Raw genomic sequence first — 18,518 nt, 5'->3', positions numbered from 1 at the left:
GCCATCATCAAAGAGAATAGGAAGCAACTGGGAAATTAACAATCGGGACCATGACACTGACAGTAACAACAGACTACTTCCCAGTTTCAGGACTAAATAACAGGAAAAATTTAGTCAAAAACAACAGGCATTCACAGGGAGAGCGGTAAATACAAACAATGTGTAAACTTGTGTGCTTCCCAACAGAACAAATGCTCAGGGACTAAGAACAAGGAAGTTTCTTCAAACTGTAGTATTTCTGGCAGTGTATGCGTTGAAGCTCCATTCCATCAATGTAATTCCTTACCAGGATGCATGGCTGAACACTAAAACCATAGTGTACACCAACGATGCTTCAGATTGGCACTTAATATTCCTGAGCTATAATAATGAACCTACTTGGAACTGTATTCAATTATAATTTTTAAGCAACATCAGATATTGTTCTTGTGCTGAATACTAAGGACAAATTGAATAAACGTGCCCTCATTGCTAACGGCATTTTACTTGCACAATAATGTAATGCTGCTAGCAATGAAACAAGCTTAATGTGAATGAGAGAAAATCTGCAGATGCTGGAAATTCAAGCAGCACACACAGAATGCTGGATTGTGAAGTGGCAAGACCCTACAAGGATTTTAGAATCCTCCTGAATCTTTAGATAACTCAGCAGTATTTACTGTCCTAATACGGGATAAGTTGGAATCAATAACATGAGCTTGCTAAAAAATAAAATTTAAATAATACCAACAACATCAGTACAGTGGATTCCACTTGTCTAATTAGCAAGATGTAATGCTTCCATTACAGTGCTCTCCTAATAACATTTAACATTTGAAAACGTATTAATAATCCTATGAGAGTCTAATTTCAACTAACAATTCTACATCCCATATTTCCTTTCTACAATGGTGGCCTCGTGTCTGCTCAGCAAGGGAGGCTCCACCACAACCCCCCCCCCCCCCCCAACCATTCTAACCAATTTTTACAGGACCAACATTGGGTGTGTCCTGATCAGTTGCATTATCATCTGGTACGGGAATTGCAATGCATCTGACCGCAAGACTCTACAAACGATTTCAAGGACTGCTGAGTGGATTATCAGGGTCTCCTTCCACCCATCCAAGATACTTATCAGGAGCAGGGCCCTTAGCATTGTCAGTGATCCCTCCTATACCCCGCCCAACAACCTCTTTAACCCCCTACTATCAAAGTGTTAGGACAAGAACTGTTAGAATGGGAAACAGCTTTTCCATCCTGGGAATGAGACTGCTGAACTCCTGACACCACCCAGGACTCAATAGGCATGAAGTGCCAGTAGCATTTTACTGTTTACTTTTTAACTTGTGGCATAAATGCACCTTATTATTTGTTAATTTATTTGTGGTAATATTGCTTTATGGTTTGTGTGTAAGTTATATGTGTACTGTGTTGTGAACCTTGGACTGGAGGAAGTTGTTTCGTTTGACAGTATACATGTATACAGATGAATGACAATAAAATTGAACATTTAGCTTCTCAAGTTTATGTCAGTTTACAATGCAATCTCGTGCCTCTTCCCTATTCCCATCAATTCCATCACTAGGGGCAATTAACAATGGCAAATTAACCTAAAAACATGCATGCCTGAGATGCTACAGGAAGCAATCTGTTTAGTATAAAATGAAGCACTATCAACTGGATATAGGGAATATGGAGCAGCAAACACAATGTTGGAGGAACACAATGGGTCAGGCATTGTGTGGAGAGAAATGGACAGTCGAAGTTTCAGGTTCAGACCCTTTTTCTGGACTGATGAGATGGAATATGTACTGATTTTTGAGTATTAATCCCACTGACCTTTAAAAATAAAGTTACTTATGGGGGGGCTATGGGGGAGAATGAACATGCTAAGTATGCCTGAGAAGAAGGAATTTTCCCCAAAGAGCAACCAACCTCTTGGCACTCCTGTGGTGTGGCGCCTAAATCAGTGAAAATGTCTGTTGGTCCGAATGGGCAGCTCACAAACCAGTTAGAAAATTGGGAAGAGAGCAAAAAAAAATTCAATTAGAGTCGTAAAAACTAACCTAATTATCTGGCGTTTACTTCTGACCCATTGGTTTCTCAGGAAATTGTCACTGCGCTATAACAACCCAGGACATCCTTTCTACTGTGATTATTTTTATCGGATTTTTTGGTCTTTTGTCGTGGTTTCTCGTGCCCCACAAACGACCAGGAGACGCAGAAGATTCTTCAAGAAGAGTTAAACTTTAATTTGCAAATCAAAGCTGAGACAGTCATTGAGCTAGTCGCTGATTGCCCACCGATCCTTGTACATAGCATTTTTTATAGCAATCTCCTGGTTTAGTTGCATTAGCATATCCAATCAGTCTACAGTTGCGTATCACAAGTACATCCGCTACTATTGTTTCTACCCATTGACTTAATCCTGTTCTAATCTACATCTCTTAGCTACCTCTCATTAACACACCATTATCTTCTACATTCTTAAGATTTCATTCTCCTACTAAATTGGATACATGCATAGCAAATAGCAAGTTCAAAGCTGACTACATAGCTTTGGTTACACAGCAAACAATGCAACTTTTATACTCCACTAGGTCAAAGTTATGTCTTTGTAATTATCGTTGTTTTGCTGGCTAGAGTCTCGGGAAACTCGTTTCATTGAGCGCGCACCTTTTCTTCCAATATACGGCGCCAGAAGTGTTTACGCGATGAAGACAGCGTTCAATGAGTATTTACGGAGACAGCTGGTGGTTTCTGCTGCGTTCGTTTCTGGAATATTCTTCCTCGGTAAAAAGGACTGCCGGAGACGAGCAGCAGCCTTGCTCTCATTAATGGTGCCCTCTGCTGCTCGATCAACCAGACTGGACAGGGCATGAATCTGCTTCGTCAGTCTCCGGGGTGAAGGGCTCCTTTATTGCCCACTTCCGAGGGTACTGAGGAAAGTCTTGGTGAGGACAATGTCGGACTTACAGATTCGACGTCTAAACAGGGCAGGCTGTGAATGATTTGGGAGGTGGTGACTCCCACAAACGACTCGAGGTTCTCAATTATTGAAGCAAAAGAAAAAGCAGACGCAGGAAATTTGAAACATACCAGAAAATGCCAAAATGACTGCTATTGCCCACTTAGTAATCTCTTTGCATGATGGAAAATGGAAAGAGTTGCATAGGCCCTAACTGTTGTGTCAGGTTTTAAATCATCTTCAAACATTGTATTTGTCAGATTGGCAAAGACTGTGCTAATTCACATGCCTGCATTGAGAGGTGACTCCTAAAATATGGATTCACTTAAAATATTGACACAACACCTGCCAGTGTGAAAAATCTGTAACACAGTAACAGGTATTTGTTTATAGAGTATATTCAATATGTACTTAAGAATGTTTATTCTTAACACCAGATCCTCCTTTTATCATGTTTGTGTTGTGCAGAATATTTTGGCAAAAGAGGCCTGAATCAACTTTGCACATAGGGAGTCTTTATCTTCTGACACTAGGAACCTGTCCATTTCCTCCACTCAACTAGCTGATGTCTCTTAGAATGTATCAATCACAAACCTATGGGAATTTGCACAAGTAAATGGGAGTTTGCACAAGTAGATGGGATTTTAAAATCTAGCAAATGCTTACCCGTAGGAGTCATTATAGGTCATTGAGTGCCGGCACAGAAAGATAGAACATAGTAAGCTGTTTTTTGGAAGTTTATAAGTTCACCTTAACCACAACCTAAAGTCATTTAGACTAAGTCAAAAGTGTGCAAGTTTAACTTACTCCTCAATCGTAACCAAATCTTTATTAAGGTAAAATGGAATATCCCATATCTAAACACAGGAAGGGGTCAGTAAAAAGGATGCATAAGTGATTAGAGGCTGAGATAAACAATACCAGAAGAAACAAAGTTTAAGACAGTGCCAGAGTACAAGAATATCAAAGATTAATTTACATGCATGCACTGTAAACCTACAGTACTGTGTAAAAGTCTTAACCACATTTAAATTGAAGATGTTTTCAAAAATAAATGCAAGTTTCTAAATATCAAAAAAAAATTACGAAGAGCAGTGAACAGTAAAAACAAAACTGAATCAAATCAATATTTGGTGTGACCACCCTTGCCTTTAATATTGCAACAATTTTCTTAGGTGCAGTTTTATAAGAAAAAAATCAGCTGGGAGGCTGTTCCAAGCATCTTGGAGAATTTGCCACAGTTCTTCTGTAGACATTTGCTATCTCTCCAGCTATTCTGTGGAAGCCATACTATCTATTGCAAGTACAAGCTGGAGGAACTAAGCAGGTCGGGCAGCATCCATGGAAGCACGACCTGCTGAGTTCCTCCAGCTTGCTGTACGTGTTGATTTGACCACAGCATCTGCAGTGTACTTTGTGTTTACTATTGCAGAACTCCTTGTTCTTCTTTTCACTGAAGATAGTTCTTTATGTCCTTGGCTATGTGTTTGGAGTCATTGTCCTGCTGCAGAATGAAATTGGGACCAGACACCTCCTTGATGGTATTGTGTGAAGGATGAAAATCTGCTTGTACTTCTCAGCATTGAGGATTCCATTAATTCTGATCAAATCACCAACTCCATTTGCAGAATTGCAGCCCCAAACCTGTAGGAAACCTTTGCCATGGTTCACTTTTAGCTGTAGATACTCAACCATGTAGCACTGTCCAGCTGTTCTACAAACAGCCTCCTGTTTGAGGCAAAAATTTCAAATTTTGACTGTCAGTCCAGAGAGCTTGCTGCATTGTTCAGCACCCCAATCCTTGTCTTTTTGTTTGAGATTAGTTTCTTGGCTTTGTTTCCACTTCAGAAGAATTTTTTTCAGCAGCAACTCTTCTAACAAGACTTCTCCGGATTGTAGAGGGGCCAACTTGGGCTTCAGTGATTTCTGTGAGTTTGGAGTGATAGTAGTGCTGGACTTTTCTTTTTATAGGGTTGTCAGTTTGCTGTATCTCTCATCTCCTGCATTTTCCATTGGCAACCACTTTGTTTCTGGTCCTCAACCTTTCTTTGTGCTTCTTCAGAAAAGTTTGTACAGCATATCTTGCGGCTTGTTGCTATACTCACTCTTGCCGTGATGCAAGAATTGATTACTTGAAGGTTAAACTAGCACAGCTGCCACATCCTCACCTTTTAGTTTAGTTGTTGTTCACCCACTTTTGATTTCTTCTACACCCTGCTTCTGTTTATTCATTGTCATTGATCATTACGTCTGTCCATGGCCTCCTCTACTGTCAAGATGAGGCCACACGCAGGTCGATGGAGCAATACCTTATCCCCCCACCTAGGTAGCCTCCTACCTGCCAGCATGAACATCCAACTCACAGACCTCTGTTAATACCCCTGCCCCCCTATTATTTTAGTCTGGTTCTCTTTCTCTTTTCTTCCCCCTCACTATAATCTCCCCCCAGCCCTAACTTTCTCTTTTATTTCCCATAATTCTCCACCTTCCCCTAGCCCATTTCCTAGCTCTCCACTTCATCCCTCCCCCCACTTCTTATCCCCTCTTACTTCACTTCTGATGAAGGGTTTCGACCCGCAACGTCGTCACTACCTCCTCCCATAGATGCTGTCTGGCCTGTTGAGTTCTGCCAGCATTTTGTGTTATTAGCACAACTATCTTTTTTAATCATGCACTGGGCTATATACTTACAAAGTAATCGACTTTTATTTTAAAAAGTGATCTATTTAATGTTACTTTAACGGACTACAAAAATTTGATTTTTTTTTGGGAAAAGAATGTTTGGGAATCTAAACTTCGCTCTTTTCTACTGACATACTAATGCAGAATGCAAGAAATCTGAATTGGGATGGAGGGTCATCAAACAGAAGCAACATTAGATGTAAAGGATTTGGAAAATGAAGTATTTACCATTGATTTTCTCAGAGATTATAGATTTTAACTGAAGCTGTCACTTTAGAACAGAGAAAACCTAATAAAAGGGCATGATGGTAGTGTAGTGATTAGTGTAACACTATTACAGCATGGGGCAGAGTTTGGCATTCAATTCCGATGTCATCTATATGTCCTCCCCATGGAATGCATGAGTTAGATTGGGGGTTGCTGAGGTAGCATGACAGGAAAGGCCAGAAGGGCCTATTCCATACTACATCTCTAACTAAATAAAACAAAATTTAAAAAAAGCATCTAAAAACAGGGAGGAGTTTAGGCAGTGTAGTTAGAAGCTGTTTCTATTAGTGGAAGTGGGGTCAAGAACATAGGGGAAATAAAAGTTACTTCAAAACCAAAATTGAACTTGTCCATAAACTGATCCATCTAAACATTTATTCTAATGTATTATCTTCACCCTCAAGGGTATTACTGGCTTCACCTCTACCTTCTTTTCAAATTCCAAATTTTTACTCTTACTTAAGAATTTGATCATGACATTGTTCAGTTCTCAGCAAAGTCTTAATTAACCACATACAGTAATCCCGTGTCTGGATTCCTCTGCATCCTTCCTTCTCCAGCATTCCTAACCTTTTGCCTCTTTTTTTGTGAAGTTCTTTTTACTTTTCCCTACCATACATGTTAAAGCTTATACTTCAGTCAACTATCTTTAGTTATCAAATGCTCAATGTGTTTTCTACATACAGGGCCTTGCGATAACTTTTAATTGCTTTCTATCAGCTTAGGAAGATGCACTTAGTGAGGTTCTTGAAAAACATGAACACCAGAAAATTAGGCTAAAAATACTCAGTCTTATGAATAAGTGAGATCACTCTTTAATATGAAGAATGATCACCAACAGACTGCAGTGGTTGAAAAATAAGATTCCTAGGATAAAATTCAAGGATATAGCATCTAATGCAATTAAACCCTGCAAATGCCACTTGCATCCCAGTTCATTATTTTTAATTTAATATGAAACAGGCAAGACTGTATTCACGAAGATAAAAGTAGAGAAAAATAGACAACTGTGAGATTACAATCACACTCATTGTCTACTATAAAGTCTTGTTTTTAAAAAAGGAAGAAAAGAGCAAAATCACAAGAACACTTTTGAGTCGCTTTATTCTGGTCAGTCAAAACTTTTTTTTAAAACAAGTACACTTCAATAAATCCATCAGGAGACAGCTTAATAGAATCCACTTAAGTTTATGGTGATATAATCAATTACATAATTAAATATTGTGAAAACTAGACAGACTACAAGTAAGCTTAAACATGCACTGAGGTTTACAGACAGTGCTATGAGCAGCAAGGGACTGGAAACAAATCAGGCGTTCAGCTGCTGTCTTTACCCAAGGTGTGCTTATCGAACAAGTATTCAGCCATGCCTTTTTCAGGAGCACCCAGTCGTCGCAAGTTGGTTACATGGTCTCCTAGTAGCTTGATGGACTTAACTTGCTCATCCAAGTAGTGGGTCTCCAAAAAGTCACAAAGCTGCAGAAAAAAAAACAGAACATTAACTCAACAGCATTCAGCATTTAAAAACAAAGATAACCAGTTTAATGATAGCAAAATTTCCATTCATTTGCTGCTAATAGCCATATACACAGGCAAGCTAGATCAGAAATGGATATGATTCCCCTCCGCAATCCAACATCCCCTGGCACTTATGGTTCTATGCAGAGTACATATCATGACCATTTTCCAGTCAAGAAATGCATTGAAAGGACTTTCATAAAACTGACACCAGCCTGAATCACCATTAAGAAAAGGATACAAATAAGAAATACATGCTCACTGTCAACTGCATCTGATTGCCTTGCTTGGAACAAGACAAAATTGAATTTGTACATATATAACAAATTCAAACCAGACATCTGAACCAATGAATACAGGAATTCCATATTTGCTCAAGAAACATCCTTATTCCATGTTAAAGTATAGATTTTTTATGTATTGAGATTACTGTTATCCTCAAGTTGTACAACTGCATTTAAAACCAGTAACCATTTTCTAGTGCTGTTTAATGAAATTAGCAAATGTTATTTGTTTTTTCTCATTCTGCATTCAATAATTTACCCATATTCAGCAGACATGTTGGATTCTGATGTCTGATCCAAGGTTCTTTTAGATGTCTGGAAAAAGGCACAAAACTTGGTGCTTCACAATCATTTTATTAAGTGTTAACAGAAAAAGAATTGAAAATCGACAGTGATAGATGTCTACTAACTTAAGACAGAGAAAGTCAGAAGAGAAAGACAAAAATGGTCAGTGATTTTTTCATATACTCAATGGATAAGAAAAATTCCATTCAAAATTGCAGATAAGAATCAGCCAATCAGAAATCCCCTATTCAAATAATGCAGTCCCCCAAGAGAAGCTTCTAGAACCATACAAATGTAACCATCAGGGGAAAACTGCATATACATACTGTGGCTACTAGGAAGCATACCAAGCAGTTACTTGTATATTAAGTAGTTATATGAAATACAAGCAATTTTAAGGTGCAAAAATAAGAATTAAACAGTTGGATCCAAAAAACAGAAGCAAATTCATCCATTTTTACTTTGAGAGGCTGATATATACATTAAACATTTTGTTATTTCTTTAGCAAACAAGAACTTGCTCTTATTATGTAATTGTTAAATAAATTGTATTAAGATTTCATAAGCACCTTTTCTCAATTGAAGCACAAAACTACGAAGTTTATCAAGAAAACAAATATGAATAACTAAAATACTGACCCCTCCACCCTCCAAAAAGCTCAGTATAAATCCCACACATTCTTCATACATTGGTAGCTAGTCCTATCTGCTTTTTTCTTCCCTCTTAGAAGAATCACTTAGTCTTAGTGTTAAATAAAAATGTTCTCTGAAATTAGTTCATGGCCAATCTACAGTCTAAGCAGAGTTGTTAAAAAGCTGCTACCAAAATTACTCAAACATAGCAAACATTGGCATTAATCCAAAAACTAATTATTCAGCCCTCTAATAATTTAGCTGATTCAGTAGCCACACCTAATTTTCAGTTAAGACCACACCTATGATACACATTGGTTAAGAAATGATAAAACTATCAAGGATCACAGACCAGTAACTATGATCAGAAAAATACATACATGTGGGTCATTCCTATCTGTAGCCAGTTTATGCAACTCCAAAAGTGACTGATTCACACTCTTCTCCAATTCCAAAGAGCATACCATTGCATCCAAGCCACTTCCCCATTCATCACGATCTGGTTTCTAAAAAAGAAATAAATGCAATTAATTCAAAGTATTATAGAAATTACAAAAATGGTCAAACACAGTTGCTGGCCTCTAACCAAGCACCACAAGCCATCCACCATCAGTAAATACAATTGAATATTTAGGATTATGGATTGGTGATAGCCTGCAGGCCAACTAAAGTCCAAACAAAAAATAGGTAATATGGTAAAAGTATGCACAAATATTAAGATTATTTTGCACACACATACAAAGCTGCATTAAATCCTAGCTGTAAAGTTAAATTACACTGATTTTCATGATCCAAACTCAAAACCATTTACAAATGTAAGCCTCGTCTAAATTACTTAAGAACAATGAATACAGCATACATGGAATTAACAAAGGTTAGGAAAGGCAATAGATTCAATTTTCCCAATGCTAACATCTACAAAGGTGAGCCAGGGTAGACATGGGAGGAATGGTGCCCTTGGCTGGCATATACAGAACCTGGTATCATTCTCAATGGACAGGGACTAGCTGTTTAAAATTGAAATCAAGAGATATAAGGAAATTAGAAATAGGGCAGAAGCTGGTGCTGAGGTAAAAGATCAATCACGATGATATTAAGAGCACAGAAGGTTTGAACTGCAAAATGCCGCACACATACTGTATTTCTTATGAAGCAATAATATCATACAAGTATTCTGACAACACTCCATCAACAGATCTAAAGATTATGGACCTTTTTTTCCTCCTGTCAGAGGACAGGTAAAGAAAAAGCTATTAAAGAACCAAGGTATCCAAGCGGAATTTTTGGTACAAGTCACATAGATTTAAAGGTGTGAATAGAACAGATGTATAATGGTCACCTAATTTTTTATCTACCTGTATAATAAAAAACTCCTGATCTCTCAGTTGATCTTAGCATAGACTTTGCACCTTATGCATCTACCTGCACTGCACTTTTATTGTACCCGCAACATATTGAGCATGGTTCTTCCCTTGCACAACCTCCCTTTACTTGTGTGCAAAATGATCTACCTGAATGGCATGCTAACAAAGGTTTACACTCTATCTCAGTACATGTGACAATAATAGACTGTATCCCCAGTGCATATTGTACTCAGGATTGGAAAACTATATGTAATTTGCTAGGACGGAAGAACATTGGAGGTTGCTAAGCAGTACAAGAGGACGATCACACATCAAGCAAATCTCTCAATAACTAAAAGACTCATCCCACCTGTTGCTTGTTCCTCTTTCACTAGAGATCATATCATTACTATATTTTAGGATATACTTCCTCTTGCACAATACAACAGCATTTTTTTATTTCAATGGAATCTATGCAACTGGTGATATCCTTACAAGGGTATGTGTGACAACATCTCCATATTTAATACTATATGGTGAATACTTACCTTTAGCTTAATAAAACAACTGGCTCCTTAATAAATTAACATTTATTAATAAGGTGTTCTTTATAGAGAAAAAGTAAAAGACAACATGGCAAAATGGAGATACTGTACAAAATCTAAATCCGTAGAACTGCACATCATCTGTGGCAAGATGCAAATCACTCAATGTCTTTGGGTCAGCACAATGCTTGAGAATCATGCCTGCACTTGAAATCTCACTGAAGCCAATTTGTGTTCACTGTTAAGCTGCAACACTAAACAGAAATGACTTGTAGTCAAATGCAAGAGGGTTGAAAATAATTGAAAAGTCACATGCAAAATGCAAATAAGACAATCAAGGATTGTTATGTTTCTAATATTTTTGATTGTAAGCCACCTGGCAATGTTACTCAATAAGCCATTCACACAACAAATACAAAGCTTCAGCCTCCGAACGACACAAAAACAAATGAAAATTATGATTTCAAGACGAATTTTCAATCTGTCAATATATAAACTTAATATATTAAAAAGTCACGAGTCATTTGTCTCAGAATACAGCTTAATGCACTGCATTGCATATTTCTATTAAGTTTTTTTTAGTTTGCCCACTGAAAAAATTCTGAAGTACATGTGACAGTAAAGCTGATCATTGTTGAGCACAAGACAGTGTCTTGGTAAAGAGATGGAAGTTTATGCTATAATGGCTGCCCACAATATAGTTGTAAAACTGACTTAATTAAATTGTCAAAGTCCATATGCTGCACAACATTTTTGGACAAATATAAACTACTACTTTAAATCCAAATATTTAAATCCAAAATAAACTTTATTCATAGTGAAAAATATTACGATAAACCATGCAATACTTTTAGTTTCTTAAATTCATAGAGAAGGTGTCAAGTAGTGTTACAGTTTGTAAATCCAATAGTGTTGCCATTCATGTGGCCTCCTGGAGTGGTACATTATTTGGTACAAATGTGCACTGCTCCAGCTCTCAACAGAAATAGGTGGAGTAAACAAGTCTTTGCAAATGGAGCTCTGCTTAAAAAGGGATTAACACTGTTTAGTGTTCAGCTGAAGGCCTGAGAGTGTTTTCCAAACATGTCAGGAAAACATTCTGGATACTACAACCCTATCAGTGTGTATTCTGAGAATTCTGAGGACAAGTCCACAATTTGTGTTACTCTTCCACAGGACACAAGAAGAAATAGACTGCTAAATTATCCGCATTTTACTAATAGTCCCTGTTGGTCTGCAAGAGAAATAGAAGGACAGATAAGCATAGGCAGCCATAAGAGATGGAAACAGGAACTAGTTCCCTCACTCACCAAGCCCTCAGGTAGAGAGTATGCAATTTATCCGGCAGTTTATTCCCTCTACCCCAATCTCTAAGCTTTCTTAAAATCTGCTGCCAGAAGATGATTTTCACTATTCCAAAGTTCATGTCTGTTTTATGCAGAACTCTGCTTGAACTCTTTCAGTCCAGGTTCTGCCTTTGCCTCAGTAACAAAATAGTTCTGATCAAATGCACTAAAATATTAAGATTTTAACAAATAAAACTATTTGACCCATTAAGTTTTCATCCTTGATATAGCTGATTACAGCATCCTCTCCAGAGCAATCTTATCCTTCCTATTAAGTGTACTTCTGGTCATCACACTACATCTCAAGTGTGGCTTAACTAATATTTTAAAAAGTTGTAACAACATGCTATCCTAGTTCTTATATTCTATGCTCAGCTGAAGGAAAGCATCACATATTCCTTCTTCACCACATTACAGGTCCTCCTCCGGGTTTGAGTGCCTGATTTATGGGCACCCTGTACTTCAGAATGAACATTTAGAAACAGTTGGGATGGATTTACTGGCTGTTGCAAGGCTGCAGGCATCTTCTGTTGAATGGAAATGGACATTTCAACATGCCTTCTCTCCCTCTGTTCTCACTCCACTTGAGCAAATACACACGTGCTCACTCACCAAAGTCAGCGAGACTGGCTAGGGGCACTCTTCCCAAGCCTGCTGTTTCTGTGATCCTCTCCCACACACCATTTTTGCTCATTTCCAATCAAGGAACAAAACTCTGCTGAAACCTGGAACTTCCCAAATTCATCCATGATATCACTTCCAAGATCTCTCTGTCATCAACAGGCCCCAAAGTTCTGCCATTTAGTGTGTATTTGCTACCCTTGTTTGCACTCCCCCCCCCCAAAAATGCATCATCTCACACTTGTCAGATTAACTTCCATGTGCCATTGCTCCAATCAACATTCCAGCTAATCTGTATCATGCAATAGATTGATACTTTATTGATCCCAAAGGAAATTGCAGTGTCACAGTAGCATTACAAGTGCACAGATATACAAATATTAGAAAAGTAAGAAAGAATTAAAAAAGTTACCTCAAATACACTAACAGGAAGGGGTTGACTCATTAGAGAACCTAATGGTCGTGAGTAAGAATGACCTAATGTAGCGCACTTTGGAGCAGCGCAGTTGCCTTAGTCTATTACTGAAGGTCTCCTCTGTTCAGCCAAGTTGGCATGCAGAGGGTAAGAAACAGTCTCCAGAATTGCCAGAATTTTCCGTAGGATCCTTTGTTCTACCACAGCCTCCAGTATGGCCAGTTTGATTCCTATAACAGAGCCAGCCTTTCTAATCAGTTTATTGAGCCTGTTGGTGACACCAGTGTTGATGCCATTGCCCTAGCACACCACCACATAGAAGATTGTATCGACAACAACAGGCTGGTAGAACATGTGAAGGAGAGGCTTGCATAACCCAAAGGACCTCAGTCTCCTCAAGAAGTTCAATTTAATAGCCTTAGACTTCCTCACTATCAACAATAATTTCATATCATCTGCAAACTTAATTACCATATCTCCATCATTCACATCTAAGTCATTAACATATATCACAAATGGAAGCCCCAACACCAGTGTGGACGCTAGCCTTGGACTCAACTATTTTACACATCCTTCTGAACTAGCTTCCCTCATCCTACTCTCTAAAGATGGTCCAAACATCTGCTGTCCGTGTCCTAGCTTATTCTTAGTCCTGATCACTGTACTTTTTGACTTGTATGACTTATACTAACAACACATTTAGCAAAGCCTCAGTTTCAATATTCACAATTATTCTTTTATCTATAATTGTCTCTGTGACGAGATCTGAAGGATTATTAAATATGGAACTGTTCCTTTCAAAAGGGAGAGACTGCGGAGAGCCTATGCTATTTCAAAGATGAGAGAGAGCAACTAAAAGCCTGTGAGTTACCTTGGAAATGGCAAGGCGGAGCTATATGATGGACAGCTGGTGTTCAGCAGTTGTGGAATATATACAAGGTCAACTGGCTTTGTAATCAGACACACCAGAGACACTGACACTGGTTGAGCTTTGTGCGCCCACGACAAGGGTGGGGATTTTGCTCACAGTGTGGACAAAGGGGTGACCGGTGGAAAGCTATCGGTGTGTTTAACCCTCGCCTGGGTTGATAGCTGTACCACGTGAAAACAGCACTCTGTTGTGTGGTCACAGTCAGTGACTTTAATAAGTTCTGGGAGCAGGAGGACGACATGGAAGATTCGATGGCATCCGCACTGGGAAGATAAAACATCTCTCTCTTCAATCTACTCAATTCAAAATCACAAACTGAACTGACTTCACACCTATACCATCGTAAGACAGTATCATTTATCACCTGAGCTGGGAGAAGTTTGGGGACTTTATTTACTCATTTATATATGCATATACTCTGCTAACCTGCTTCCCTTATCTGGTTTTATATTACTTTATCACGTAGTTACTAATAAAATAGTGTTTATAACAGAAGACTCAGGCTCCAGGTGTGTCCATTTCTGCTGGTCCTTTTTAACCCATTACGGGATACGTAACAGTCTCCAATCCAACAACTCTGCACTGTGTTGATTTCACCCTCTGGCCTACCCTCATCCCACCATTTGTGGTTTACATTCAACTGCAAAAGCTCTAGAACTTTCTTTCATCAGGTCTTTGAAAATGTTCCTCAAAACATAAAATTATTTCTTTACCTATTTCTGTGACACACCTGGAATCATACTTGCTATGTTAAAGTTACTAACCAGTTAAATCATCAGATTGCCCTTACAGTCCAAATTATTAATGGAACATTTAAACACGGAAAGAAGTCACTGGGTTTTATTAAAGAGCTTCTCAAACCTTGATGTCCTGGAGTAGAGTGCGGCCTCCTCGCTGATTCTGTAGCTTCATCAATTTTTCAGCATGTTCACGCTCCTCATGAGACTGCTCCAGAAAAAAACTGGCGAAGTTCTTCAATGCAATGTCATCACGGTCAAAGTAATAGGACTGGGAAAAAATGGACAATGGATATTATGAGAACAATAAAAATATTTATTTAGTCCATACTCCCCAAATGACTTCGGTAATTAACACTCTATACAATTAACCTTTGGTTCCATAGCCAGAATCACCCTAGATCACATAAAACAGCTGCATTGTTCTTGGGGGGAAAAAGCTGCACATACAAACTAATATCCACTGGCTAAAATCTTATGTACACAAAAGTTGTTTCCTTCTCCAAGTGACCAGTGATCATAAATGGACACCGTGTGAGGTTTTCTTTGACACAAGAGTATTCTAACTTACATCACCCAAATCACAAAAAAGCTGCCATGTTTTTATATAAAATTGTATGTACTATCAAACTAAGCATTAGCTAACACCATAATAGTGGTAGCTTTCTCCACTATGATCACAAGTGGACTCTGACAGTGCAACAGGCAGCTTGTTCCATAAGCACATGGTAGCAGAGTAGTGCGACATTATTAGAGTTCAGAGTTCAATGCTGGCGTCTCCTGTAAGGAGTTTGTACATTCACCCCATGGAATGTGTGGGTGTTCACTGGGTGCTCTGGTTTCCTCTTACAGTCCAAATACATAACTATAAGTTTAACTGGTCATTGTAAACTGTCCCTTGATTAGGTTAGGATTAAATTAGGAGTTGTTGGGTGACACAGCTTGAAGGGCCAGAAGGGCCTATTCTGCACTCTATCTCTAAATAAATAAAATACCCACCACTGTCTGTGTTGCATTTGTGATTAATGTCATCGTTGAGACACTGAAGCTGGTGATATTGAAGCCCTTATTCATTATAAGAAGGCATTCTTGAGGAGACACTCACAGTAGAGTCTCTCAAACTCAAAGTACATCACATTTTTATACACTTTTGATCAATGGTAACAGTAGGTGATTCAATATAGTTTCAATAATGACAATGACATCGTTTACTTCAATACTTTGGGTTGACAATGCTTCCTCTGAATTGGGCACCTACAGTGCAAGACACCTCTGAATGGTCAAATATATCTGCTAATTGCAAGCTTCCCTGACCTTATTTACAATGGTACGAATTACTTAGACCCATAGTGGCTGTATTGTGGCAGGGCAATTAACTGTCTTAATGTTTGGCTGATACATATACGAACAGCTCATGGTCACCATTTTGCAAATCATCTTAGTCTGTGAGCCAGTTTAACTTCAATTTACTGCTTGAAATTTACAAATTACATTGAGAACTTAAGACTGGTTCTTCTTTGAATTGATATCTGCTATATTCACCTAACTTCAGAAAGCTCCCTAACAGTCTGGGTTTAAACAAAGAAATTAAACAAATTAAATAAATTATTTTGTCACAAGACAAACTTTCACAGCAGTAACAGAACATTAGGTCAACGGTGAATGTGAAGCTGAACGATATTAATACATTTTTTCAAACAATATTTCAGTAATCAATGACACCAAAAGCCATAAAGCCCAAGTATCTGATGCTGCCCAAGGTTTTGGAAAAGGGGGTTTGGAGATAAATGTGCACTGGCCGCCATCTTCCAAAAATTCAATTTGTAGAGTAGATTTGAGATTGGAAGATAGCAAATGTAACTTATTTCAGAAAAGAGGGAGAGGAAACAGTATGATCCAGCTGAAGGGAAAAGGGAAAATGCAAGGACCAATTATTAAAGAAATAATTAAGAATTTCAAAAAGATATAGCAAGCGTAACAATTACTGCAGTTTACCAGCCCATCCTCAAATCTGTGTTGCCCAATAAAATGGCAGAGCAAAGTACCTCTGACATGGACAGGCTGCGTTACCAGAATGCTGTGGAGCCGAATATGCACAACACAGAATTCGGAGGTGCGCTGACCAAATGCTGCAACTTTCAGCAGTCTATCCAGGCCTGTTCTACGCTATTCAAAAACACCACCATTCCAACCAAACGGTAAACCTTAAATTGCTAACCTTGAATAAAGCAAACACAAAACATTCAGTCATTCTATTCCATTTCAAACAGGATAACCAGACGGTTATCCAGTAATAATAACAATTCTAGAACCTACGAAACCTTTCAGTTCTTTCGGTAACGAGTAACACCGAGCAAGTAGCAATGGAACTTGCCGCATTGTACACTGAAATGAAACAAAAATCAATCACATTCCCTTTAATTGCTTTTCCTGGACACCTTCCATACAGAATCTCACACCATTTAGCCTGGCGTCCTTGGGAGGGATGATGCAATGCAAAGGACTTCGCTTAAAGGGGTAAAAAGGGAAGCATTAAGTTGATGAAAGCAGGAATCGATCCAAGTTCGTGGTCGACAATCCTACCGAGCATCACATCACAAAAGAAATTTCTCTTATTATTGATTCTAGTCTGTAGGGTGCAAGATGGCTGCTCCACTTAATCACGTCGCATAACCTTTAAATAGTTCATTACTCACACGACCATTACGCACTTCTTAGATGTTGTATAAAGACGGATTCACGCGCTCTTTTCTTTCACCGTGCGCTAAGCTACCGGGGAAGTCCAACACTAATGCTCAGGGCAGATCCTTTCCTCAGCCGTCCCCGTGTTAACACCAGATAAACCCACACATAACTCATCCTCCCCTCCCCTCCCCTCGCCTGACATTACGCAGCTATCCCCCCATCCTCGCACCAGTAATTATGCGGAAAAGCCCCCTGCCTCCTGGGGCCACCGCACCCCTTATCCACAGATGGCACTCACCATGGAGAGGTAGACGTAGGACGCGTACAGCTCCAGGTTGATCTGCCGACTAACAGCGGCCTCGCAGTCGGGGTGATAATTCTGGCGTACCTGGGAGCTCATTTCGATTAGCGAAGAAAGGGCAAGGGGGAAATAAAGTTTAGAGTATGGCAGAATACGCGAAGAAGGGCTGAAAAAGCGGCTGGGAATGAAGGTTCCGTTCAATCACTGTTGAAGCAGGAACACTCGCTCCCTCGGCTTCCCCTTCACTCTCTGAACTGACCTTCTCCGCGGGACTCCGGAAGCCCCTACACGCATGCGCGTCTGGGAGGAACTTCCGGAGAATTCGAACGTAACCGCCGCGCACCGCGCGCCGCTCCCACGTGCACGCCCATGCGCGGGCTTCAGCCGCGCGCGGAGCTGTCGCCTAGTGTTGGCGCATTTCGAAAATTAACGTTGGCCGGCCGACCCTCTGTTAAAACACATTCTCCCTTCACTCCCGGAAACTTTCATACCTAGCACCGGTATAAATGTTGGTATCCTTTTAGGAGCAGTCCGGTGTAATACCAGTCCCAGATGCGTGCATCTGACCCGCTTCGTAAGACTAACGAACGATAAAGGCCTCACAATCAAACTCAACATGGCCCAAGCATCTTCATCTGCATTGTATTTTCTATGTAACAGTGTATTATTGTTCCTCCCCCCACCTCCTTCTACTGGTAGCAGTGCAATCTGATGGTCTCTGGAGGGGTCATCTGTTGGTGGGTCTTCCACCAGCTCCTCCTTTGAAGTCTTACTTGGATGGCTCTTATCTGGAAACCTCACCCTTGACCTTACAAGTATTTTGGTATACATGATAACAATAAGTCACTATCAATTTTAAGATTGGGTTTATCTAACCCAAGACCAACTGAAGATCAATCAACATGGCAATGTTGAAATAACAACAAATGAACCCAAATGTGGAGAGGGAGTCTTATTTAGTGTTACGTATCCCGTAAC

General features: G+C 39.3%; 1 protein-coding gene across 1 annotated transcript; it reads right to left on the bottom strand.

Moving 5' to 3' along the window:
- Window positions 1-6,983: 6,983 nt before the first annotated feature.
- fth1a (ferritin, heavy polypeptide 1a) lies at window positions 6,984-17,830 on the bottom strand. The gene is given in 5 exon segments (XM_073049318.1): window positions 6,984-7,225; window positions 7,228-7,372; window positions 8,997-9,122; window positions 14,679-14,825; window positions 17,538-17,830. Coding segments are annotated over 5 exon segments (540 nt in total). The 5' UTR covers window positions 17,640-17,830; the 3' UTR covers window positions 6,984-7,205.
- Window positions 17,831-18,518: the final 688 nt, after the last annotated feature.

This window comes from Hemitrygon akajei, chromosome 6 (assembly GCF_048418815.1).
Source record: "Hemitrygon akajei chromosome 6, sHemAka1.3, whole genome shotgun sequence".
NCBI classification, from domain to species: domain Eukaryota; kingdom Metazoa; phylum Chordata; class Chondrichthyes; order Myliobatiformes; family Dasyatidae; genus Hemitrygon; species Hemitrygon akajei.
The sequence above is the reverse complement of the archived record's forward strand: the minus strand, read 5'-3'. Positions and strand labels throughout refer to the sequence as shown.